Source organism: Dromiciops gliroides, chromosome 2, assembly GCF_019393635.1.
Source record: "Dromiciops gliroides isolate mDroGli1 chromosome 2, mDroGli1.pri, whole genome shotgun sequence".
Lineage (NCBI taxonomy): Eukaryota > Metazoa > Chordata > Mammalia > Microbiotheria > Microbiotheriidae > Dromiciops > Dromiciops gliroides.
Genome location: NC_057862.1, coordinates 531798023 through 531825843, shown reverse-complemented (window position 1 = coordinate 531825843; position 27821 = coordinate 531798023). Strand labels below are relative to the sequence as shown.

The following is a 27821-nucleotide window of genomic DNA, read 5'->3' as shown; positions in this document are numbered from 1 at the left end:
GGCCCTAAATTCCAGGCCCATATCACAGGAATTATCATTGGATGGAACACTGCAGAGCAACCAGTCCCCTCCCCTCATTTTGCAGATGAAGAAACCGAGGCTGGGAAAAATTAAATGAGAGGTATTGGAGCCAGGATTCCCCATACTCCAAATTCAGTGCTTTCCCCACTGTACCACATATTCTTTGTTCAGTTTATTCCAATCCCCAGGAAAACTACTTCCCCTCTGTATCTCTCTTTTATAATTCCAGGCATCCTCCCAACATAAACACAGACTAATTCAGTGGCATCTGAAGTTTGAATCCAAAACTGTCTTTTGATCTCAGTGGCAAGCAGGTTTGCTGCAGAATACAGCATAAACATTATGTTTTCCCTTTCCCCCAGAGCTCTCCATAACTACTCCAACCTTCTCCATCAAAACCCCCCCAAACCAAAAAACTTGCATCCAGACCAATAATGAAACAAATAAAAAAGAAGACATTTGAATGCCGCAGCTGCATCCTGGGCACAGGCTGCCTGCCTGTCCCAATCATCCAATAAAACATGCCCACTCAGTAAGCATTATCTTTAATTGGTATTAACTGTGTAACAGAAAGGATGTGACTTACTTTAGGGTGGCACTTGAGAGCCTGAACAGCTGCACCAATCTCCTTGATCCAGCTGTGCATGTCTTCTGGGCTGTCAGCCTGAAAAACATTTATATGTGTTAGATGGAAGAGCTTAGGAACACAGTTTCTGCCCGTTTTTAAGTCTCTTATTTGACCTTGGAAGTTCACAGAATCATAGATGCTTAGAGCTGGGAAGGGATCTTTGGATGACAAGATTCATACCTGGAGGGGACCTTAGAAATCACCTAACTCAGCGGGTTCTTATCTTGGCACCCATGAATGTGAAAATATTTTTGATAACTATATTTCTTTGTAATTAAATTTTTTATAATAAACAAAAGTCTGTTTGCTCTGCCTTACATTTCTTCCTTCACCTGAGAAAGCAAGACAAATTCCCTATAACAAGCTGTATATTTGAGCCAAAAAAAGTCCCTTATTAGCCATGTACAAGAAAAGGATATGTCTCAGTCTGTTGAATTCATCACTTCTCTATCTGTAGCTGGGTTAAATAATACTATAAAATGTCATTTTACAAAATGGAAACAAATGATACCTGCCAACCCCACAAGGGGGCAGCTGGCAGCTCAGTGAAGGGAGGGAGGAAGCAAGCTATCTCCCCACCCTGATTGCCATACCATCTTTTACTACCTGAATGACCACGAGCAAATCTGAGCCTCAAGTTTCTTTGTCAAATAAAGGGATTGTGCTAGTTTATCTCTAAGGTCCTTTCTACCTCTGAATCCTGGGTGAGTTTTCTATGACAAGCTCCCTCTACTAGAATGTCATCAGATCAAGTCACAATCATTGTCCAAAGGTAATGGGAAAACTTCCTTGAGGCCTCATTTCCATGCCTTTGTAGGTTTAGATTTGAAAGGGACCTCAGGAGCCATCTAGTCCAAAACTTTTATTCTTTAGATGAGGAAACTTGGGCCCAGAGAAGTCAAATAACTTGCCCAAGGTCACAGAGAGGGTAAATATCTGAATCAGGATTTGAATCCAGGGTCCACTGACTCCAGAAATAGTTCTTTTTCAACTGTGTTGGAAGAAACTATAGACTTCACTAGATCCAGACCTTTTTTTTTTTTAAAGAGATGAGCAGGGAGCAGCTAAGTGGCGCAGTGGATAAAGCACTGGCCCTGGATTCAAGAGGATCTGAGTTCAAATCTGACCTCAGACATTTGACACTCACTAGCTGTGTGACCCTGGGCAAGTCACTTAACCCTCATTGCCTCACCAAACAAAAAAAAAATTAAAAAGCAAAAAAAAAAAAAAAAAAGGTAAAGAGATGAGCAAATAGAGGCCTAGAGAGGTTGACTGATTCACCAAAATCACAAAGCTAGTAAGGGGCAAGACTAGGACAAAAGACAGGCCTCCTGATTCCTTCTTCAGTGACTTTTCTCACTATAGCATTAAATACTTCTTTTATCCTTTTTTTGTTTTTTAAAAGCAATGAGGGTTAAGTGACTTGCCCAGGGTCACACAGCTAGTAAGTGTCAAGTGTCTGAGGCCAGATTTAAACCCAGGTCCTCCTGAATCCAGGGCTGGTGCTCTATCCACTGCGCCACCTAGCTGCCCCAACATTAAATACTTCTTTCACTTAACCTAGCACCAAGTTGTCCTGCATTCACATCTCCTGATTGTTTTGTAGTCCTTTGCCAACTAGGGTAATTTCCATCCACAAACCAAATTCATCCCTGCACTAAGAAGAAAAAAAAAGGGAGTGGTAGCATATCTCCAGAGAACTCCTAAACAAGTACAATTGGCCAACATGATGATTTGACTTAGGGAATAGCAGAGTGAGAGATGATTATCAGAGCATCGAAAAGACCTAGTTCTCCTCCTCCCCGCCCCACCCCCCTCAAGCTCTATGGTGCCTAGAATTCCACCTTTAGAGATATATTCATTTGGGTTAAATGTTGCCCTTTCTGTGTTATCCCCATTTTGAAAAGCCAATTTATAGAATATATTAAATCCCTAACATCTCAACATGAATGCGTTCATTATATCCTTTATTTTTGGGGCAGCATAGCTAGGTCCCCAATTAGTGCAAATAATAACTCCCATAAAGTAGTTGCATATATTCTAATTTGTACTATCTGGAGTTAAAACTATATAAAATGAAAAGGTAAAATAAAACAGAAATTATACATAATTATATAATCTTTAAGGATTGAAAAGTATATTACATATTTCATTTGATCCTTACAATGGCCCTATGAGGTAGGTGCTCATCTCCATTTTACCAATGAGGAAACTGAGTCAGAGAGAGGTTGAATAATTTGCCCAGAGTTGTACAGCTAGCAAAAGAGTCTGAAGAGGACATGAAGAAGCAAACACATTAGGGGGCAGCTAGATGGCGCAGTGGATAAAGCACCAGCCCTGGATTCAGGAGTACCTGAGTTCAAATCCGGCCTCAGACACTTGACACTTACTAACTGTGTGACCGTGGGCAAGTCACTTAACCCCCATTGCCCCGAAAAAAAAAAAAAAGAAGCAAACACAATAACTGAGATGAGGTCTCACTAAGTCTAGTGATGGCTGACAGTGGGATGTTCACCTCCCCCATTAGGGACATTAGGCCTCTTATGTTACGTAGTTTAAGATTGCATTAGCTTTTGAGGCTTACGCTGTTGGTTCTCACAGCCCACGAAAACACCAAGATCTTTTCTCACAGTTAACTACTGTCTAGTCACAGTTCTCTCATCCCATATTTGTACAGTTGATTTTTAGAATCAAATATCAGGCTGTAACATCTGTCCTCATTAAATCTCAACATAGTAGATCAAGCCCCTTATTTCAGCCTATTAAAATCTTTTTGGATTCTGAATTCGCCACCCAACATGTTAGTGATCTCTTTGAGCTCCCTGAGGGATAATTTGATAAGTGCACCATCTTTACTACCATCTAGGTCACTGATAAAAAATAACAAGATTAAGAAGAAAGCCTTACATTATGTTTATTTGTGAACTTTTCTTATCCTTCAAATAGACTGTAAAGTTCATGAGGGCAGGACCATGAAATATCTAAACACTCTATGTTTAGCTATCTAAATACTCAATATTAAAATAATCAGTGCCTGATAGTTGCAGTACCACTACTATTACATATAATATATATTGTATATGTGATGCTTCAATATTTACAAAGCATATTCCATATGTCATGACTTCTATAATATATGACTATAATTTATTCCATATATTGTAACTCACAATGACCCTGCAAAGTAGGTATACTACAGGCATATTGTTGTCATTATTATTCATTGTTAACATCATAAAGAAACTCAGAGAATTTGTGACTTGCTGGCAAGCGTCAGAAGTGAGAGTTGAAGCCAGTCTTTCTGACTCCAGTGTTATATATATAAGGTTATGATGATCTCCTACAGTAAGAACCCCAAAAATTTGCAAGTAAACTCTTGATATTGAAAGTCTTGTGGGAATACAGGGTGAGGAGGTTGCCAAAGCCCAGAGATCCTAATGGCAGAATGAACAAGCATAAGATATGTGTCTTCCTCTACAGCATTCCATAAAGTCTCAAATAAGACTGTGGCTGGAAAATGACCAAATATATATGTTATGGATTGATCACTTTATAGAATGTGCTATAAAAGATGATCAATATGAATAGAGAAATAGGATAAAACCTGTATCAAGTAATCCAAAGCAATAAAAGCAGAATCAGAACCACAATCATGCATTAAAAAAAAAAAAAGAAAACAATGCCAAAGGCTGCCCAGCCTCAGTTGAATTTAAAAAGAGACCACAGCAAAAAAACATTGCAGTTGTTTTGGTTTTTTCTGTTAATTTACTTGGCTCTACTCTGTAGAACCAAGGGCTGTATATAAGATGTTTGTCCCTATTTTGTAGATTACTTTAAGCTTTGGGGGCAGCTAGGTGGTACAGTGGATAAAGCACCAGCCCTGGATTCAGGAGGACCTGAGTTCAAATCTGGCCTCAGACACTTGACACTTACTAACTGTGTGACCCTGAGCAAGTCACTTAACTCCCATTGCCTCGCCAAAAACAAAAACAAAAACAAAAAAGGTTACTTTAAGCTTTAATGTTTGAAAAGCATCTTACATATGTCATTTGATCCTCATGATGGCCCTGTGAGGTAGGTGCTCATCCCCATTTTACCAATGAGGAAACTGAGGCAGAGAAGTTAAGTGACTTGCCCAGAGTTGTATATCTAGCAAAGAGTCTGAAGAGGACACAAGGAAACAAATAATTCTTTTAAAAAATAATTTTGAGAAAATAAAATATAAAATAATTTTAAAAAATAATTATTTTAACAAATATTTAGCTTACAAAAGTTTTTTCAAAAATTAAAATGATTACTAGCTGTGTGACCCTGGGCAAGTCACTTAACCCTCATTGCCCCACCAAAAAAAAAAATTAAAGTGAAATAAATGTTTTTTGAATTGAAATGAACAGGTAGTTATCACACCTCTTGCCCTAAATAACAAGCATTTCCTAAAGTATTTGATTTCTTTACATCAACCTTCACGATCCCCTATGCTTTTTTCTTCCTTGAAATGAAAAAGTCTCTTGTCTTTCTCTAGGAGAAAATAGTCAATAAATACAGAAAAGAAAATATATAAATTAGTTCAACTCACTAACAAAAGCTATGAGGTCCCTGACCTGCCTGTTTTGTTCAGGCAGAGAAGAAAAATGATTGTAGCTACTATGAAAGCAACCCTGGAAATGTTTGGGTGGCAATGAAAGTAGAGTGGGTCCCTAGCTTGTCCTATGAGAGTATTTGGAGAGATGGAATGGAAGCCAGGCTTTGGGGGAAAGAAGGCTTTGAAAAGTTTGCTCTCAAGTCCAGAAATACACAACCAAATTCACACATAGAGGTCCTGCATTGGAAAATGGCCCCAATTGTGAAAGATACACAGTAATCCCTGTCATTCTGGGAAATGTTAAAAAAAATAATTGTTGGCATTGATAAAGAGCTTTAAGATTAATAAAAACAGTTTATATACTTTATCTCATTTGAGTTTCAACAACCTCATGAGGAAGGTTCCTCAAGTATTAATATATCCATTTTACAGATGGAAATCATGGCTCAGAAGGATGAAGTGACTTGCTCCAAGTCACACAGTTATAACATTTTACAAAGAGATGATTTGAACTCATATCTTCTGAGTTTCAGTCCAGGGCTATGTCCATTATGCCACATTATCTCACATGACAGAGATCAGTGGGCTAATAACAGTTGAAGGCTTAAGGCTGAAAGCACAGGCCCTGGATAGAAAGCTATTTTTCCAAAGGCCAGTGCCAGGCAGGAATTTGCAGCTCCTGTGACTGCAGCAGGAGATGGGAGGAAGCCAACACTGTGGCTGGAGAAGGGGGAACCTCTGGCTGAACAGCAAGTGCCCAGACAATGGCTTTCTCTGTGCAGCTGGGCTTTGCACCTGGCCCTGAAACAGGGCACTCTGAGCTTCTGCCCTTCTATACAGAAGTAACGTCCACATACAAAGCGATGGTTAAAAATAAACCAGATAGGAGAAGTGAAATCACTGGCTAGTTCTCCTTTTCTCTGCTTAGCTAGAGTCGAGCGGCTGACATCAGCTGAATACAAACTCACATTCCACAGTACAGTGGCTCAGCCTGTTTTATTTTCGTATGGTTGGGAAGTTTGGGGCAAACATCCTGTTAGGAGATAATAGGACTTAGAATTACTGTCAGGTGCTAAATTTACTGTTTAGACCCTTAGAACACAAAGAGAGAAAGCAGAAAAAAGAATGAGGTTCATTAACTGTCCACTTACAGCTAAGGACATAAAAAAAACCTACTATAGGGCATCTTACCTGAATATAAAAGGTCCGGGAGCTTGTTATTATTTCAAACAAGTTGTCTCTCATTAAGAGATCTCTAGACATAGAAAAAGAGATAAAAAGAAGTTAGCAAAAAAAAATATGCTAGAATAACTACAGAAGACTTAGCTTCTCCTGGATATTTATGACCCTGCTGCCCATTATCTCCTACCATCCACTTCTTGAAAAGAGGGACTATTAGAAAAATATTTGAGACAAAAATTTAAAACACCAAGAGATATTACCAATCAAGATACTCTTTAAGTAATAGGGGTTCTTAACCTTTCTTGTTCATGAACTCTTTAGTTAGTCAGGTGAAATCTCAAGACCCGTACATAATTATTGTCTACATTCAGAAATGAAGGAAATGCTAAATTTCAGTGACAAGTTAATGAAGATAAAGATATAAATTTTTTTCTACCCAGGTTCCCCTAAAATGGATCGGTGGACCCCAGATTAAGAGTTCTTGCTCTTAAGAACTGACTCTCAAGCTTTATCATCCTGAGACCATCCTGGACCCACAACCTTTCTTATTTTTCTTCATGTTTTCTTTTTTTAAAAAAAGTATGAATTTAACAAACATCAACAAACATGAATATTTCCTTTTGCAAAGAACATTAAAGAAGACAATATATTTGATAGTGGATAGAGGGTTGGGCTTAGTGGCATAGTGTATAGAGGGTCAGGCCTAGACTCAGGAAGACCTTTCCTGAGTCCAAATCTGGTCTCAGACACTTACTAGCTGTGTAACCCTGGGCAAGTCACTTAACCCTTGTTTGACACGGTTTCCTCATGGGTAAAATGAACTAGAGAATGAAATGGTAAAACCACTCCAGTATCTTTGCCAAGAAAACCCCAAATTGGGGGGGAAGGGGAGCTAGGTGGGGCAGTGGATAAAGTACTGGGTCTGGATTCAGGAGGACCTGAGTTCAAATCCGACCTCAGACACTTGACACTTACTAGCTGTGTGGCCCTGGGCAAGTCACTTAACACTCATTGCCCTGCCCCCCCCCAAAAAAAAGAAGAAGGAAAAAAAATTGGGGGGCAGCTAGGTGGCGCACTGGATAGAGCACCAGCCCTGGAGTCAGGAGTACCTGAGTTCAAATCCGGCCTCAGACACTTATACTTACTAGCTGTGTGACCCTGGGCAAGTCACTTAACCCCAATTGCCTCACTAAAAAAAAAAGAAGAAAGAAAACCCCAAATGGAGTCACAAAGAGTTAGACACAACTGAAATGTTTGAACTACAACAAAATATTTGACTAAGAAACTTTACTGTTTGGTTTTGTCTTGGGGTTTTTTGTGCATTTCACAGCATAGTAGTTCCAACGTGGCTCTATTTCTCTGTATCCCCTTTTGAATTTCCTTTTGCTTTCTTCAGTATGTTTTTTTAACTGTTTCATAGATGTTCCTTGCTTTGTTTTTTTTTATGTGTGTGTGTGTGTGTGTGTGTGTGAGAGAGGCAATTGGGGTTAAGTGACTTGCCCAGAGTCACACAGCTAATAAGTGTTAACTGTCTGAGGCCGGATTTGAACTCAGGTCCTCCTGAATCCAGGGCTGGTGCTCTATCCACTGCACCACCTAGCTGCCCCTCTTTGTTTTATTTTTGCAAATCTCATTAACACCCCCTCCATTCCTCAACATGTCTCCCATCCCCAAGTATGGTGAAGCAAAAACAAGCCAAAAAACCTCCAATAAAAACTATGGATTAGTCATGTCTGAAAATTTATGGAATATTCTATGCCTACAGTTCTCCACCAAAAGATAGGACTCCAGCTCTCTCAACATTTGGCTACTTGCAATTGGTCATTGCATGGATCAAACATTCAGACTTCTTTTCATTTTAAATATTATAGTCATTTTATAAATTGTTCTCCTTGTTCTTCTCATTTCATTCTTTTTTTTTTTTTTTTTTTTTGCGGGGCAATTGGGGTTAAGTGACTTGCCCAGGGTCACACAGCTAGTAAGTGTTAAGTGTCTGAGGCCGGATTTGAACTCAGGTACTCCTGAATCCAGGGCCGGTGCTTTAACCACTGCGCCATCTAGCTGCCCCCCATTTCATTCTTTATTAGTTCACACAAATCTCACCAGGTTCCTCTGAATCTTCCTTTCTTACAGTGTGATAGTATACTATTATATTAATATACCATAACTTGTTCAGCCATTCCCCCATGGATGGGCATTCCCTTAGTTTCTAATTCTATAATACAACAAAAAGTCCTCCTATATTTTTGTACATATTCATCATTCCCCTTCGATCATCTTGGAGTGTATGACTACTAATGATATTAACAGGTCAAAGGGCAGGCACAATTAGTGATTTTTGAGGTGTAGTTCGAAATTACTTTTTTTTTTTTTTTTGGCAGGGCAATGAGGGTTAAATGACTTGCCCAGGGTCACACAGCTAGTAAGTGTCAAGTGTCTGAGGCCACTTTTGAACTCAGGTTCTCCAGTGCTTTATCCACTGCGCCACCTAGCTGCCCCTCCAAATTACTTTTAACCAATTGAATCAACCTTGCCTATCTTTGCACAGCCCCTCCTACAATGGCCATCTTCCTTTTTAGTCATCATGACCAGTGAGAGGTGGAAGCTCAGAGTTTTAAAATTTGCATTTCTCTTATTGTTAGTGATGTGCAGTATATTTAATATGGTTTTTAACTGCATGTTCATATTACTTGACCATTTATCTACTCAAAAATAGTTCTTGTATGTCTATTTCAGTTACCTATTTATCTTGGATATCAAACTTTTGTTGTTGATGCTATTATTGTTTTTCTTTTTTAAGCAAAGGAGTTTGCTCCAAAGATTTTCCCCCAAATCACTGTTTACCTTCTCATTCTAACTGCACTAATTTTATCTTGCAAAAATGTCACCAGTGCTATTAATATGATTTTCTCTGATCCTCTTTCCCTACTTTGGTCCAGAACTTTCCCCCTTCCATAGCTGTGAAAAATATTTCCCTTTTCTCCGCTAATATTTTAAGAACATTTTTATTTAAAGTTTTGAGTTCCAAATTCTCTCTCCATCCCTCCTGTCCCCCCTCGTCAAGGTGGCAAGCAATTAGATATAGGTTATACATGTGCAATTATATAAAACATTACCACATTAGCCATTTTTCTATAAGAAAAAAGAAAGTAAAAAATAGCATAGTTCAATCTGTATTCAATCAATATCAATTCTTTCTCTAGATGTGGATATTATGCTTCATTATTAGTTCTTTAGGATTGGCTTGGATCATTGTATTGCTGAGAATAGCTAAGGCATTCACGGTTTGTCATCAAACAATATTGCTGTTACTATGAACAATGGAATTCAGGTACTGTTCACTTCACTATACATCAGTTCATGTAAGTCTTTCCTGGTTTTTCTGAAATCATCCTGCTTGTCATTTCTTATAACATAATAATGTTCCATTACAATCACATACCACAGCTTGTTTAGCCATTCCACAATTGATGGGCATCCCTTTGATGTCCAATTCTTAGCCACCACAAAAAGAGCTGCTATAAATATTTTTGTACAAATAAGTCCTTTCCCCTTTTTTAGATGTCTTTGGGATATAAAACTAGTGGTGCTATTACTAGATTAAAGGGTATACAGTTTTATAGCCCTTTGGGCATAGTTCCAAATTGCTTTCCGGAATGGTTGGATCAGTTCACAACTCCACCAACAGTGCATTAGTATCCCAGTTTTCCCACATCCTCTCCATCATCCAATATTTTTCTTTTTTGTCATATTAATCACTCTGATAGGTGTAAGGTGTAACTCAGAGTTGTTTTAATTTGTATTTCTCTGATCAATAGTGATTTAGAACATTTTTTCTTATGACCATATATAGCTTTGATTTCTTTGTCTGAAAACAACTTCTTCCTAACCTTTAACCATTTATCAATTGGGGAATGACTTGCATTTTTTATAAATTTGAGCACAGATCTCCACATATTTGAGAAATGAGACCTTTATCAGATATATTTGTTGCAAAAACTCTTTCCCAGTTTTCTGCTTTCCTTATAATTTGGTTGCATTGTGTTTGTGTAAAAACTTTAAAATTTTATATAACAAAATTATCTATTTTACATTTTATAATGCTCTCTATATCTTCTTTCTCCTAAATTCTTCCCCATCCATAAATCTGACAGATAAAACTATTCTGTGATCTTTTAATTTGCTTATGGTATCACCCTTTATTTGTAAATCATGTACCCATTTTGATTTTATTTTGGTATGCAATATGAGATGTTGGTCTATACCTAGTTTCTGTCATACTGTTTTCACAGCATTTTTTGTCTAATAATGAGTTTTTGTTCTAAAAGCTTGGATCATTAGGTTTATACTATACTAGATTACTATAATCATTTATTATAGTGCAATTTGTACCTATTTTATTCCACTGATCCACTACTGTATTTCTTAGCCAGTACCAGATTTTGATAATTACTGGTTTATAATACAGTTTGAGATCTGATATAGCTAGACCACCTTCTTTTGATTTTTCATTGATTCCCTTGATATGCTTGAGCTTTTTTCTTCCAGATGAATTTTGTTATTATTTTTTCTAGATCTATAAAATTTTTTTTGATAGTTTGATTTGTATGGCACTGAATAAATAGATTAATTTAGGTAGGACTGTCATTTTTATTGTATTGGCTTGGCCTACCCATGAGGAATTAATATTTTTCCAATTGTCTAGATCTAATTTTATTTGTGTGACAAGTGTTTTATAGTTGTGTTCATATGGTTCCTGGGTTTGTCTTGGCAGGTAGACTTCCAAGTATTTTATAGTGTCTATAGTTACTTCAAATGGAATTTCCCCTTTTATCTCTTGCTGCTGGACTTTGTTGGTAATCTATAGAAATACTGATGATTTATGTAAGTATATTTTGTATCGTGAAACTTTTCTAAGCTTGTTAATAATTTCAAGTAGTATTTTTTAGTTGCTTCTCTAGGCTTTTCTAAGTATAACATCATATCATCTGCAAAGAGTTATAGCTTTGTTTCCTCGTTGCCTATTCTAAATCCTTTATTTTTTCTTCTTATTGATATAGCTAACATTTCATGTACAATATTAAATGATAGAGGTGATAATAGGCATTTTCGTTCCACACCTGATTGTATTAGGAAGGCTTCTAGCTTATCCCCATTACAGATAATGTTTCCTGATGGTTTTTTAAAATAAATATTACTTATAATTTTATGATAAGCTCCATTTATTCCTATGATCTCTAGTGCTTTAAATAAGAGTGGGTGCTGTATTTTGTCAAAGGGTTTTTTCTGTATCCATTGAGATCATTTGATTTCTATTGGTTTTTTTATTTACATGGTCACTTATGCTGATAGTTTTTCTAATATTGAACCACCTCTGCATTCCTGGTATAAATCCCACTTGGTCATTGTGTATGCTCCTTGTGATATATTGCTGTAATCTTTTTAAAAAAAATGGTTATATCTTTTATTTTTTGCAGGGTGATGGGGGTTAAGTGACTTGCCCAGGGTCACACAGCTAGTAAGTGTCAAGTGTCTGAGGTTGGATTTGAACTCAGGTCCTCCTGAATTTAGGGCCAGTGCTTTATCCACTGTGCCACCTAGCTGCCCCCTGCTGTAATCTTTTTAATAGTTTTTTTTTAATTTTACATTTCTGCATCAATTTTTTTTTTGGTGAGGCAATTGGGGTTAAGTGACTTGCCCAGGGTCACACAGCTAGTGTTAAGTGTCTGAGGCCGGATTTGAACTCAGGCACTCCTGACTCCAGGGCCGGTGCTCTATCCACTGCGCCACCTAGCTGCCCCTCTGCATCAATATTGGTTAGGGAAATCAGTCTATAATTTTCTTTCTGTTTTGGCTCTTCCTGGTTTGTGTATCAGCACCATATTTGTGTCATAGAAAGAATTTGGTAGGGCTTTTTCTTTACCTATTTTCCCAAATAATTTATATAGTATTGGGATTAATCATTCTTTAAATGTTTGGTAGAATTCACTTGTGAATCCATCTGGTCATAAGGATTTTTTCTTAGGAAGTTCACTGTTGGATTGTTTAATTTCTTTTTCTAAGATTGGGTTAAGTATTTTATTTCTTCTTTTAATCTGGGTAATTTACTTTTTTGTAGATATTCATCCATTTGATTTAGATGATCAAATTCCAGTTTTTTAAATGACATGACTTTTTATATCTAGGTCAGGAATCCATTTGGAGCTTCATTAAGTCAGTTGGTCAACATATATTTCTTAAACACCTACTATGTGCGTAATAGGGGTAGCTAGATGGCACAGTGGATAGAGTGCCAGGCCTGGAGTCATGAAGATGAGTCTTCCTGAGTTCAAATCTGTCCTCAGACACTTTTTAGCTGTGTGACCCTTGGCAAGTCACTTCACCCTGTTTGTCTCAGTTTCTTCATTTATAAATGAGCTGGAGAAGGAAACTCCAGACACTCCAGTGTCTTTGCCCCAAAAAAACTCAAATGGGGTCACAAAGAGTCAGACGTGACCAAAAAATGACTGGACAATAACAAAATGTGCTTAACGACTGTGCTACAATTCAATAACTGTGTTAGTCAAATGGGAAAGTGATGAAAGTCCAAAGAAGAGGCAAAGGAAGGCAAGAGTGTCTTTCAATAAATACTCCTTCCTTCTTTCATCCATCTTCACTTCCTGCAGCTCATTACATTAGGATGATGTGCTGATATGAGCTTATTTCACCAAATGGGCTGCAAACCAAAGAGAAATAATCCCTGCTTCCATTCAAGAAAGAGAGGAGTGATTTCTGAGTTCTAAGCCTTAAGCCATTGCAGTAATAAAATCTCAGAGTCTTGAAAGATGTCAGAAAATCTATAGACCAAAAAATGACTAAATAGGAAAAAAAAACCACATCCAGTCCTCTACAATATCCCCAACAAGTAGTCTGACATCTTCTTGTACACTATTATTGATGGAACTGTTTATTTAGCTATTGAAAAGTTCCAATCATTAGAAAATTTTTTCCTATATTAGGTTATTGACCAAGTAAGGGATAGAGAAGATGATAATATTGACAACTTTGAGGATATTTTTGCAAAATAAAATTAGTTCAGTTAGAATTAAAAGGGAAACAGTGACTACAGGAAAACCTTTGTAGCAAAAAAAATTGATATGTAGGGAATTGACAAAATCTACCTCTCCACAATTTTCGCCCATTGGTTCTAGACAAATCATATCCTGCCAAGTAGCAAATTGTAGGGGCAGCTAGGTGGCGCAGTGGATAGAGCACTGGCCCTGGATTCAGGAGGACCTGAGTTCAAATCCGACCTCAGACATTTGACACTAGCTGTGTGACCCTGGGCAAGTCACTTAACCCCAATTGCCTCACAAAAAAAAATAAAATTTAATTTAAAAAATAAGTGAATTGTACTGATTATGAGGCATGGCATTGTGAGCTCCTTGGGGGCAGAATATGTGTCTTATAGCATCTTGGTTCAGAGGTCAGCACCATCACCTACCCATAAAAGGCAGTCAAGGAACGCTTTTTGAACTAAATTGATGTTAAAAAGGCTCAACTTTGGCTCTCAGGACCCTTATAGGCTGATTGGTAAAATAAGATTAACGAAATAATGATGAGACAATAAATAAATAGGATCACAGCATCACAGACTTAAAGCTTAAAGGGACTTCAGATGTCATCTAGTACAACCTTCTCATTTTACAGATAAGGAAACTGAAGGTCAGAGAAGTTACTTGCCCAGGATCTCACCAGCTGAGCTGGTAATCAAATAGTGCGCATTATTCATGTGAATTGTTGAACTGAATAAATGTAAATGGGAGAGTTTGGTTCAGAAGCTAAATGTTCTAGGAATTAAGAAAAAAATGAGATCTTATAATCCCAAAGGATTTATAATGAAATATACTATCCACCTCCAGAGAAAGAACTGATGAATTCAGAGTATAGACTGAAACATATTTCCCCTCTTTATTTAAAAATTTTTTTCAACATGGCTAATGTGGAAATATGTTTTGTATGACTTCCCATGTATGATGAGTATCATATTTTTTGCCTTCTCGATGGGAGTGGAAGGAGGGAGAGAATTTGGAACTGGAAACAAAAAAAAATTTAATTAAAAAACAAAGAAAAAGGTGAAATCAATGGGGGCTGATGTTGCTAGGGATGATTTCATAGAGAAAGTTGGATTGGATCTGGATCTTAAAGACAATTCCTGGGAATTGATGAAAAAATAAGAATGTTTCAGGCATGAGGCAAAACATAAGACTACAGAGTTATCCATTCCTAAAGTCCTTCATTGAGCAAGCTATGGGTGAGAGTTCCCCAAATGGATATTAAGCAAATGAGATTTACATATTTACTATCAACCCAGAAATGAGAACCCCAATATTGTACAGGCAAAGTCTTCTCAACTGTAAAATGAAGATAACAACACCACCTACCTCACAAGGTTGTTGTGAGGATCAGTTGAGATAATAAATTTAAAGAGATTTTGCACAGGGCTTGGCAAATAGTAGGTAATTAATAAGTGTTTATTTACTTTGCTTATAGAATGGTTTGGTCCCTTCCATATACCTTGACTCTCTCCATCCCCCTACCAGACCACATGTTGTCCCTCTCTAACATCGTTCCTTTACAGGTTCTTAATTTTAATCAGGTACCTCCCTAGATGTGTGATCAACCTAGTGTGGGTATTCATTCCCTCTGCTGCAGACTCTCAGCCCACACAGGCCACCTTGTTCTGCATCATTTTTAAATAGGTTATACCATAATAAAAATGTTGGGGCATGAGGTCAAGGAGAAAGGAATTCACACTGTGACTTGTGCTAAGAATAGCTCTGGATCTCACACCCCAATAAGGGTTGCTTTGCCAATACCTAATCTCTCTAATTCTACTCTTGGAATTTGCTAATTTCAGCTGATACATATTTGGATTTGCTCCAGGGAAGATTTGGAGCCAAGGGATGAGCCATATGCCTGGTTCTTTAAAGTAGCCCCTGACATTCCTTGTATCTCCAGAATTATGCAGGGGCAGCCAGGTAGCTCAGTGGATAAAGCACCGGCCCTGGATTCAGGAGGACCTGAATTCAAATTTGACATCAGACACTTGATACTTACTAGCTGTGTGACCCTGGGCAAGTCACTTAACCCTCACTGCCCCGCGATAGATAGATAGATAGATAGATAGATAGATAGATAGATAGATAGATAGATAGATAGATAGACAGACAGACAGATGGATAGATGGATGGATGAATAGATAGGTAGGTAGGTAGATAGATAGCTAAAAAGACAGAATTATACAGACCTAGGATCAAGATAACTAGGTATGACCCAGGACCAAGCCATAGCCCATACTCTGGGCCCCCTAGCACCATTCTGGAATGAGTCAAGACTTTTGGTTCAAAGTTGAAACTGACTTCTTGGACCAAGGCATTCCCAGCTATGGAATTTTGCACTAGAGATACCTACAGATTATCCTAACTTGTCATATTTTATGTCTGAAGCTTCTGCTGCTATTGCAGAACCAGCTTTATACAGTATACACCTGGTAAGTCTACTCTACTCATCTTAGTGGCTATTTTGTCATTTCCTGGGCTACACAGTGTTGCCTTCCAAGGTGTGACCCTCCCAAAAGGATTCCTGTACAAGAGTAGTCTATATGCTAAACTGGTTTCTCAGGGTATGGCTATTATATTGTATATCACAAACAGTTGCAGACTAATAATGAGTCCAACTTGGGCACAGTGACCACAATATCCTCCCTCCTTCCCCTTCCTCCCTTCCAGGTCTTTTAGGAAGTTAGTTGTCAAGAGTTTTTGGAATTACTATTGGTTATGAAAGGACTCCAGCCTAAGTTGTAGATCCCCACATCAATTCATCTCCTACAGCATAGAATGGAACCATCTCCACATGTACTCTAGAAATCTGCATCCTTCTTGTATGACTTACATGGAGTACCTGTGAGTTGCCCTGGTATTACTGGAGTATCAAGGACTCTGAGGCAATGAGGGTGAGGAAAGAAATCTAATAGGAGGAATTTCAAAGCCCCATCTAGTCCAATTTCAGGTAAGAAAAAAGGGCAAAGGAAGATTTAAGTGATTTGCCTGAGGTCCCAAAGGTAGTAATTGTCAGAAGATGGGATTTTAACCAAGGTTCTCTGGCTCCAGAGCCAATGGCCTTTCTATGGTACCATACTCCTCTATTACCTAGCTTGGTGTTCTGCACACAATAGGGAGTTTAATGTGTATAAAATTAAAATTAATTGTACTGGCAGCATAATGCCCACCAAAGGATTCTGGGTCCTTTTACACCACAGAAGCCAACTTTTCTCTATTAGGATGTAACAGGAATCCTTTTTGAGTTACTACACTTCAGTCAGTCAATCCATAAGCATTTATTAAGTGCCTGCTATGGGCTAGGTACAATGCTTATAGTAGGAAGTACAAATAAAAAACAAAAAAAGTAGTCTTTATTCTCAAGAATTACATAGAATGAGGAGATGACAAACATGCAAACTATGAACAAACAAAATATATACAGGATAAAGATAATCATTAGAGGGAAGGCCTTAGTATTACAGGGAATTGGGAAAGGCTTCTTATAGAAGGTGGGATTTGAGCTGGGACTTGAAGGAAGTGAAGGTGGCTAGGAGTCAGAAATGAAGAGAGAATTTCAGAGATGGAGGAACAGCAAGGAGGCCAGTGTCACTTGATCACAGTTTACTTGGAAAAAAGTAAGGTGTAAAGAAGATGGGAAAGATAGGTGGGGGTCAGGCTATTAAGGGCTTTTAAAAGTCAAGTGGGGGGGGCAGCTAGATGGCACAGTGGATAGAGCACCGGCCCTGGAGTCAGGAGTACCTGAGTTCAAATCCGGCCTCAGACATTTAACACTTACTAGCTGTGTGACCCTAGGCAAGTCACTTAACCCCAAATGCCTCACTAAAAAAAAAAAAAAAAAAGTCAAGTAGGGGATCTTATATTTGATCCTGGAAGTGATGGGAGCTATTGGAGTTTATCAAACAGAGGGATGACATGGTCAGACCTGTACTTTAGGAAGTTGTTGTTCACCCTTCGTTTTCAAAGAGGACCATTGTCATCACAGGGGTGGTGTCAACTTGTGAGTGAACTGGATTTAAGTAAGGCAGGGTTGTACCCAGTCATCAGCCTCATTCTTTCTTCCAGTCATCAAAGTCCAGTGGCAAAACAAAAGTCAAGGTGACTGGCAATGGCCAGGGATGCCATGGAAGACCTTGGTGTCTTTGAGGTCTGACTAAGCTCTAAGTGCTCCATGGCACCTATTTTAGCTGCTTTCATGGCCATTGGAACAAACTGTTCTCATCTGCCCATTCTACCAAAGGAAGTCTTCACATTCTTGAGGTAGCCATCCCCTTAAGTCAATGACAGGTTTAGAGCCTATTGGTTACTCTCAACCTGGTTTGGCCCATCTGCCCAGGTGATTTTATCTAGGTGTGTCCAATACAGCTTCTTGGAGCTATAGGTTAGACCTCTACTTTAGGAAGATCACTTTGACAGCTGAGTGGAAGAGGGGATTGACATGAGGCAGGGAGACCAACAGAATGCCATTTCAATAGTTCAGTTGTGAGATAATGAGGACTTGCACTATAGTGATGGCAGTGACAAAGGAAAGAAGGGAGATGTTAGAAGGAATGACAGTACTTGGCAACATATTGGTTATGGATAAGGAGAGAGATCCAAGGATTACATCTAGGTTTTGAGCCTGGGTGATTGGGAGGATGATAATGTTCTCAACACTAAAAGAAAAGTTTGGAAGAGGGAAGGGCTTAGGGGAAAGATAATGAGTTCATTTTTGGACATGATGAGTTTAAGGTGCCTATGAGACAGCCAATTCAAGATGTCAAATAGGCAGATGCAGATGTGAGGTCAGCAGAGAGATTAGGGCTGGACAAGTATATCTAAGAATCCTCAACATAGAGATTATTGAATCCATAAGACTTGATAAGATCACCAAATGAAAGAGTATGGAGGAAGAAGAGAAAATGACTCAGGACAGACTCTTAAGGACCACCCCACATTAGTGGATGCTACCTGGATGAAGATCCATCAAGGGAGACTGAGAATGAATGTTCGTTAGGGTGTTTTTCCCTCATCAGAAAAAAAATAAAAACAACAAAAAGCAAACCAACCCTCCCTTGACCCTGACATTTCTTCAAGTAGCCATTTGTGTCTTTTGTCCTCTTCACTGTGGAACATCTAGGGAGAATAGACTACACTTTGCTACCTATACTTTCTTACCACCCACTCACTCTTCATAATTTGTTTCTATCTGCACCACTCTCTTCCATCAGCAAAGAATCAAGCAGAGTTAATAGTTACCCAGATTTGACCAGACACTCGTGAGTCTTAAGTACATCTTTCAGAAGGATGGTTCGCAGAGGCTCCCTGTCCTGGGGAGAGGGACAGAGTAGAGTAAGTCAATCTATGTTTACCCAAGAACCAACTGATACACGTTTCTCTCCTTCCTCACACGGGGTCACCCAGAATTTGTCCTGATTTGGTGGCAGAGATCTCCAAATCCATGTAGGATGAAAAGCAACAAAGTGCAAACTCAACCATGAATATGGCCTCAGAAGTGACTAGAACTCAGACCTGTGTGACCTGGAATGAGTAATTTCATCTCTCTCGCTTCACCTTTCTCATCTGTAAAATGGAAAAGTTGGACTACATGACCTTTATGGTTTTTTTTCTAGCTCTATATCCTATGAGTATATGAATTCCTGACATGGATGAGAAATTTGAGGAGGCAAATGAAAAATGGTACCCTTTGTAAATGTGAGGAGGAAAGGAGATTAGGAATAGAAATCTGTATATTGGAGGGGCAACTGAGAGAGAAAGTGGGACAATTTTCTATATTCATGCCTGTGATGATGATATGAGTGTAACCCATGTGCCTATAAGTTTGTGTGGGCACAAATGTCCCCAGAAGGCTGAAGGATTCTGTTGCTGGGTCCCAGAGATATCACTACTCACCTGTTCACACTTGAAATAGGAGAGGGAGAAATCATCAAGAGCAAAGAAACGACGTTTCCAGTTCTTTCTCTGAAATAGAAGAGAGATGGAGTTCTCTTTGGATATTGCTCCCTCCAGGGATTTTATTCCATCCTGGGATGGCAGGTTCTAAAATACTGGTGTTATAACACCAGCATGATGATTTGAAGTAGCAATTTGTGTCATTTACTAGCCTTGTAACCTTGGGGAAGTCACTTTATACCCATCTGAGCCTTGGTTTCCTTTTATGTAAAATGAGAATACTAGGACTTACCTCACAAGTTGTGGTGAGGAGGAAATGAAATTATCTATTTTGCCTTGCAAATGTTAACAGGTTATACCAATGTTAGCTATTGTTATAGCTAATAATAATAATCATGTAATTATATGCATAGTGTTAAGATTATAATATTATTACTATTATTATGGCCAAGTTCACAGGGATGTTTTGACTCCAAAACAAGATGGTAAATATAAACCTTAAAGGGCTACACAAATGTGAGGGTGAGGGAGGAAGAGAAGGAAAAAGAAGAATCCTTAACCTTCAGGGGGATATTGGCTTTTTAGATTGTAGGCCTAATAATCTGAATGTTTTGGGTAAAGAAACTGTCTTAAATAGGTTGACATCTCATCCTAGCATAATTTATGTCTCACCTCAAGTTTTCATGGTCTCATCGATTCAATTCAATAAACATTTATTAAGTGCCTACTTTGTGCCAGGCACTGTGATAAGTGTTGGGCAAAAGACAGTCCCTGCCCTCAAGGATCTTATAATCTATGGGGAAGACAATATGCAAACAAATATCTACAAAGCAAACTATATACACGATAAAATAGGGAAAGCACCGGAATTAAAGGGGGTTAGGGAAGGCTTCCTGTAGAAGGTGGGATTTTAGTTGGGGTTTAATGGAAGCCAGTAGTCAGAGGAGAGTAGGGAGAGTGTTCCAGGCATGGGGGGATAGGCAGAGAAAATGCCTGGGGCCAAGAGATGGAATGTCCTGTTTATGGGGCAGCCTGGAGGCTAATATCATTGAACTGAAGAGTATGTATTGGGGAGCAAAGTGTAAGAAGACTGGAAAGGAGGGCAAGTCACTTAACCCTCACTGCCCCTCAAAAAAAAAAAAAAAAGACTGGAAAGGTGAGAGGGGACAAGGTTATGAAGGGCTTTGAATGCCAGAGTTTGGCCCCAGTCCCAATGCTGGCACTTACCACATTCCCCTGTTTCACACAGTAGCCACTCTTAAGGAGGGGTGGCCCAGCTGGGGCTCGGCAGCCTGAAGTAGGAATGTAGCTCTGAGACCTTCGGAGGATAGCATGGTGGCCTTGCACACCTGCCTCTGTTCCATCCCCACCATTCTACAAGAGAACAGCCCCAGGAGTCAGTACCTTTTTCTCCATCTCACCAACTCTGACTTACTCTCCACTTAACTTCTTCACCCTTCTCCTACCCCAGAAAGACACTTAGATTTCCCCACAAGAACAATGTTTTCTCTTACTACCAAGACAAGGCATTTGCCTCAGAGGGGTCAATCAGAGCTAGGAAAATGAGAAGGAGGAGAGGTGACTCCAGTCAGGAAAATTGTGTGTCTGCGTGTACATCTACACACACACACACACACACGCACACATATACAAGTATGTGTGTATGTATTTATGTACACGCATATAGCCCAAATTTGCATCTTTATTATCGAACCACTGGAGGGCAGGGTGGAGAAGGTGACAGATAGAGAGGGAAAAGAGCCCAGTATACATGTTCTCAGCTTGGCCCTTTTCCTCTGTCCCTAACCTCATATAAGATCCCTTATGGTACTAGTACTAGCATAGTATGGTACTAGGTGCTACTAATATGGTACTAGTTATTAGTCTGAGGCAGCTAGATTGCAGGGTAGATTAGCGCATTGGACCTAGTATCAGGAGACCCAAGTTCAAATCCTTCCTCAGGTTGTGTGACATTGGACAAATCACCTAACTGCTGCCTGCCTCAGTTTCCCCAAATGTAAAATGGGGTTCATAATAACATCCACCTCCCAGGACTGTTCTATGGATTAAATGAGATAATATTTGCAAAGCTCCTTGCAAAGTTTAAAGTGCTATATAAACAAAATAGATTTTGTTATTGTTATTCTCATATTTGGCTCCATGGACTATATTCTAGCATGGCAGTTAGAAGCAGAAGACTAGTATTTTTCTGTCCCTAATGTAGACCCCCAACTATCTCTGCATCCCTAGCAGTGATAAATACTTTATAGCAATCACTTTCAGGTGCTAGGGAAGAGCTCAGACCTTTAAAGGCCTGGGTTCTCTTGCCTACAAACATTATTTGTAGCTCCTCTGAATCCTTAATCCAGCTCATAATGAACACATTTCTTTGCATATGTCTCATCAATGACATCACACCCTTGGTTTTCCCAAACAGCAGCCCCATCCCCACCCCCAATCTGCTATACCTGGTTGATGGGTGTGTGTACCACAACCCCACCAATGATCTCTGTCTTATATGCCACCTGTAGTTTTTTTTCTAAGGGCTGAGGAATTGCTGGACTCTTGGCAACCTCAGTAGCCAGGGGCAGGCTCCCCACTTTGGGCACCTGGAAGAAGAGGAAGCGCAGAAAGCTTTAGTATAAAAGACAGCAGTAAATGTCAGAACTGGGACTCTGTGGCAGAATGGGGTCATCTAACTATTGAGTTCATTGCTCTTTTGATGACAACTGCCTCTTAGGTACACACAGAAGAACAGCTTAAAACAAGTCTATGCAAATTAAAGATTTCAGAAGCAAATTGCATATTGAAGGGAATCTGCTAAGGTGAATGCTTCTGAAGATCCTCTGGCTTCTATCAGCAATAGGACCAATGGGCTGGCAGTCCCAGGAGTCGCCCCTGATAGTTCAGATTTTGCATTTGAATACAGAAGTACCAGGCTACCCCGGTCCCTACATAGATTCCCTCCCACTCAATTCCCTCATCTACCTATTATAAATAGGGTTCTATCTGGGAAAAGGGTCCCTTTCGTTCTCTTTGCTAGTTAGAAAACTGTGTCTGATCAGGATCAGGTCTTCAAGAAAATGTTCACACTCTAACACCCATGTCCTATCTTATATGGACACAAATCCAGAAATCTAGGAAGTATAAAGCAGTCAGTATCTCTTACATATTCTAGGTGACTCAGAGAGATGGACTTAGAGGTAAGAAGACCTGTGTTTGAAACCTGTCCCAGAGACTTGCTAGCTATATAAACTAGACAAGTTACTTCACCTCTCTCAGCCTGGGTTGTTAGGAGAGTCAAATAAGATAACTGTGAAATGTTTTGTAAATCTTGGTACTGTGTAAATGCTATTCACCATCACCATCACCATCAATCATCATCATCATACTTTGACCTCTCTAAGAGTGAACAGTCTTCTGACCTCTGAACAGTGAGATCAACAGGACAGGCAAAAACAAAACCAAACAAAACCATGAGTGTTTACAAAGGCAGCTGCTATGTAAAATGTAAGAATCATCAGGAATCACAGCCATTCTGTCTCTCTACAAAGAGAACACCCAGTGCCAGTTTGAGTCCTAGTGTGAAAGAATAGAAGAACTGAGCTGATCCTTGCCTTGAGAATTCTGTTAAAATACACACAGAGTGGGGGCAGCTAGGTGGTGCAGTAGATAAAGCACTGGCCCTGGATTCAGGAGTACCTGAGTTCAAATCTGGCCTCAGACACTTGGACACTTACTAGCCGTGTGACCCTGGACAAGTCACTTAACCCCCATTACCCACCAAAAAACCCAAACCAAACCAAAAAACAATAGTAACTATGAAAAAGGGAAAAAGGAAAAAAAATATATACAAAAAATAAATAAATAAAATAAAATATACACAGAAACCTCCCCCTAAGGACCACATTTTGAATGGAAGGGCAGGAACTCCAACCAGGGCTTTATTAGAAAATATAGGCAGAGTTAAAAGTTAATTTGAGGCTGGAGCACACCGAACAAGCAAATATCAGCACAGTCTGACTATGCGTTCCATTAATCCCTATCCATACAGAGAAGTTCTTACATATCTAACTTTGACTGGCTCTGAACTCTACTCGGTTCTTGCTGAACTACAATTTCTATGAATTCCATGTGTAATAAATTAGCTTTGAATTTATATTACCAGAGGCATCCAGGCTATCTAGTCCAGCCCATACCCCAATCGATACACAACAGCCACAAGTAGCCATCCAATCCCTGCTTGAACAGCTTTAGTGATGTGATCCCCACAGCCTGCTGAGGCAGGCCAATGTACTTTGGATAGTTCTCATACATTAGGTAGTCTTCCCTTCCATCAAGCTGAAATATACCTTTCCTCAACTTCCACCCATTGTACCTAGTTCTACATCCTTTCAGTCATCTGCAAATCTGATCAGTGTTACCTATGCCTTCATTCAAGTTTTTTAGTAGGACTAATATGGAAATGTGTTTTACATGATTACACGTATATAGCCCATATCAAATTGTTTATTATCACAGGGAGGGGGGAGGGAAGGAAAACATTTAGAACTCAAAATTTTATATTAAAAAATGAATGTTGGGGGTAGCTAGGTGGCGCAGCGGATAGAGCACCAGCCCTGGAATCAGGAGGACCTGAGTTCAAATCCGACCTCAGACACTTGACACTTACTAGCTGTGTGACCCTGGATAAGTCACTTAATCCCAACTGCCTCACCCCCCCAAAAAAAGTTAAAAATTGTCTTTCAATCCCAATAGACTAACAAAGCATATTATATACTTTCAATATTAATTATAGACTGAAGCATGCGGTTTTTCACTTTCTTTCATTTTTTTATTCAAGTTTTCTTATACAAAATGACTAATATGGTAATGTTTTATATAATTGTACATGTATAACCTATATCTGATTGCTCACCACCTCAGGGAAATGGGAGGGGAGTGAGGAAAGGAGGGATAAAATTGGAAACACAAAACTTTAAATAAAAATCTTTATTATTTAAAAAAAAATTTATTATCTTTATGTGTAATTAGAAAAAATAAAGTTCTATATACTGGAAAAAAATATTTATTTTTAAAGAGAAAAAGCCCAAAGTCAAACCCTAGAAGGACTCCATTGGAGACCTCCCTCTGGTTAACATTAATTCATTCATGGATACTCATTAGCTTCAGCCTTTCAACTAGTGCTGAATCCACTTAGCCCAAACCTTTCCATCTTGTTTACCAGAATAACAAGGATATCTTGTAATATAAATGCTTTGCTGCAGTCCAAATATCTTTGTCTCCATCACTCCTACTTCTCATCTTAAGATACCTGCATATAAACCCAGCAAAAACCCAGCAGAATGACTGGTCCCTGACACCTGGGGTACAATCTATAGCTCCTCTTTCCCAAAATAATCCAGTATTCCCATCTTCTTTTTAACCCTCCCCCTTTTGAAAAAAACAAATCACCATAATTCCACTCACCCTTCCCCTAACCCCTTTAATAGTTGACCTCCTGGAAATGAATTTACTTATCTAGCCTGATCCTCAGAGAGTAGATTAAGTCATTCATAGACCATTGTTTTCCTCCTTTCCCTGAGCTATGGTTTTATTCTAGTTTCTTTCATTGATTCCATAAGGAACAACCTCCAGAGAGTAGAATGGAGAGCAAACCTAAACTGGGAGAAAGGATGTAGCCTAAAGAGAGGAAAGTCCCCAGACAGCAGGTGCCATGAGCAATGGTGATATCAGCTTTCACAATGATGAACTTGGAAAAAATTTTGGTTTTCTGCTTCTGACTGTCACACCATCTGAAGGAAATCAGGAAACCATCACTAGGATCTCTAAAATACTGCCTGCTCCTGACCAACAAATAAGAACATAGGGAAACCCGTTTGCAATCCTGAGGAGTCTTTGAATCTGATTCCATGAATTTCTTAAGGTTCTCATCAGCATTGATACTTTTCTCTAACTAAGATGCTTACCAGAATAACTTCATAGACTCATAGAATGGTAGAAATAAAAAAGAGAGGTCCAGGGAGAAGTCACTCCTACAAGGTCACATAGCTAATTAGTGGCAGTGCAAGGTTTCCCAATTCTCAGACCAGGTTTTTTGCCAATTGAACTACAGGTGCTAGAGTTGGGGCAGGCAGGAGTCCTGGAGTTTATGGGGAACACTCACTAAAGCTTCAGGTGGTGAGAGGTCTTTTGGCCAGGAACCATTTTCTGGAAGAGAAGCTGGAGGGAAGGAGGTGGGCAGTTAGGTGGAGGTAACCCCCAGGGAGGGAGGGGCTATTGAGGGGTGGGAGAGCGAGTGAGCGAGTGAGTGAAAGAGAGAGAGAGAGAGAGAGAGAGAGAGAGAGAGAGAGATGAGTGAGTAATGGTGCCCGAGGGGCAAACAGAAAAAAAATCTATGATTATAAGAAATAAGGCAGAATTCCCAAGATGCCACAGAGAAAGAAATTTGGAAAAAGTCACTTGAAGGTGCCTTGACATGAATGGACAAAGCTGGTCCAAAAACCTCAGTCAAGGGGGCAGCTAGGTGGCGCAGTGAATAAAGCACCAGCCCTGGAGTCAGGAGTACCTGAGTTCAAATCTAGCCTCAGACACTTGACACTTATTAGCTATGTGACCCTGGGCAAGTCACTGAACCCTCATAGCCCTGCCAAAAAAAAAAAAAACAACCCAAAAACAAAACAAAACAAAAACCCAAACAAAAACCATTTACCAATACACTCCTGGAAACAAGGGCAAACTAACAACTAGAGCTATCCAGGTAGGGAATGTCATGTCTGCTGCCCCAAGAGCACCTACATGAGGTAGGAGGTTCTGAATTCTCTTCAAGTTCTAAGATTCTATGATTCCATGAAACCTTCCTAATAGAACTTATTTGTAGAGAGCCAGGGGAGACAAATTTGTCCAAGCATACATTTGATGTTAAAAGAATTTAGCCTTAACCTTCCTAAAGAGAATAGGGCTGGGGCAGCTAGGTGGTGCAGTGGATAGAGAACTGGCCCTGGATTCAGGAGGACCTGAGTTCAAACCCGGCCTCAGACACTTGACACTTACTAGCTGTGTGACCCTGGGCAAGTCACTTAACCCCAATTGCCTCACCAAAGAGAGAGAGAGAGAGAGAGAGAGAGAGAGAGAGAGAGAGAGAGAGAGAGAGAGAGAGAGAGAGAGAGAGAGAGAGAATAGGGCACCATTCATGAGTAATACAATTAGAAAATAGGAAATCTGATAGCCTTAGGTAAAAGTTCTAACACCCATAAGGCAGACAGCTTCTCAGTAAGCATGAATACACACACACACACACACACACACACACACACACACTCAATGACACTCCCTCTCTCTGTCTCTCATACTCTTGGATGAGAATACTCAAAGGAGCTATGATTTTGTCTGCATGGGGGAACTCCCTCCATCAAAGTAGGGTGGATTCAAAATCCTTCTAAGACTTAATAGTCTTAATAAGTCTGAGGCCCAGGGTGACCCACTCTTTAATCTTCAATCTCTCCTTTCTCCACTAGGTCTTTCTCTGAAGCCTACAAATATATCCGTATCTTTTCCCATCCTAAATTTTTTTTAATTAAAAAAAAAAACCAAAAACCTTAATTTCATGATTCTAGTTAGCTTTAAATCCCTATCTCTTTATCTCATTCATGACTAATCTTGAGAAAGCTATCTAGACAAGCAAGGTGCCTCTACTTCTGCTCTCACCCTCTGCAAACTGGTTTCCAACCACAATGTTCAACTGAAACGGATCTCTTCAAAGTTACCAGTGATCTCTTAATTGCCAAATCTAATGGTCTTTCCTCAGTACTCATCTTTCTTGGTCTCTGCAGCCTTTGATGCTGAAGCTCCCTCTCTTATCCAGGATACTCTCTTTCCTAGGTTTTCTCCTAATATCTGACCACTCTTCTGCCTCCCTTGCTAGTTCATCCATGTCATACCCACTAACAATGGATGTCCCCCATGGCTCTGTCCTGGTCCTCTCCTTTTCCCCCTCTATAACCCCTCACTCAGTGATCTTGTCAGCTCTCATGGGTTCAATTATCATCTCTATGCTGCTGTTTTTCAGATCTATGGAACCAGTAATAGTTTCTCTCCTACATTATTAACTACCATTTGTACATCTCAAACTGGATGTCTGTCCCCAAAGGCAAAAAATTCAACATATTCAAAACAGAACTTATTATTTTTTCCCCCAAAGCATTCCTTCCTCTGAACTTCCCTATTACTGTCAAGGGAATCGCCATTCTCCCACTTAACCCAAGTGTGTAAACTCGAGTCATAGCATCCACAACTCACTTAGCGTATCTAAACTGTTGCCAAATAGTATTTCCTTATATATTTTCATAATGCCTGTTCATGTATGCTCCCTTCTCTCCACTCACATAGCTACCACTCATTTAGGGCATCATTGCCT

General features: G+C 39.4%; 1 protein-coding gene across 3 annotated transcripts in view; it reads right to left on the bottom strand.

Moving 5' to 3' along the window:
• Window positions 1-27821, bottom strand: part of PLEKHA2 (pleckstrin homology domain containing A2) — a 129600-nt gene that overhangs the window by 3691 nt on the left and 98088 nt on the right. For 2 of the 3 annotated variants that reach the window (XM_043989427.1, XM_043989428.1), the window contains exons 6-11: window positions 21874-22014; window positions 20633-20779; window positions 19406-19474; window positions 18752-18822; window positions 6423-6486; window positions 608-685 (exon numbers count right to left, since the gene is read on the bottom strand). In XM_043989427.1, the coding sequence (XP_043845362.1) occupies window positions 608-685; window positions 6423-6486; window positions 18752-18822; window positions 19406-19474; window positions 20633-20779; window positions 21874-22014 (570 nt within the window). The remainder of the gene's footprint in view (window positions 1-607; window positions 686-6422; window positions 6487-18751; window positions 18823-19405; window positions 19475-20632; window positions 20780-21873; window positions 22015-27821) is intronic. The other variant, XM_043989429.1, reaches the window with a different exon arrangement.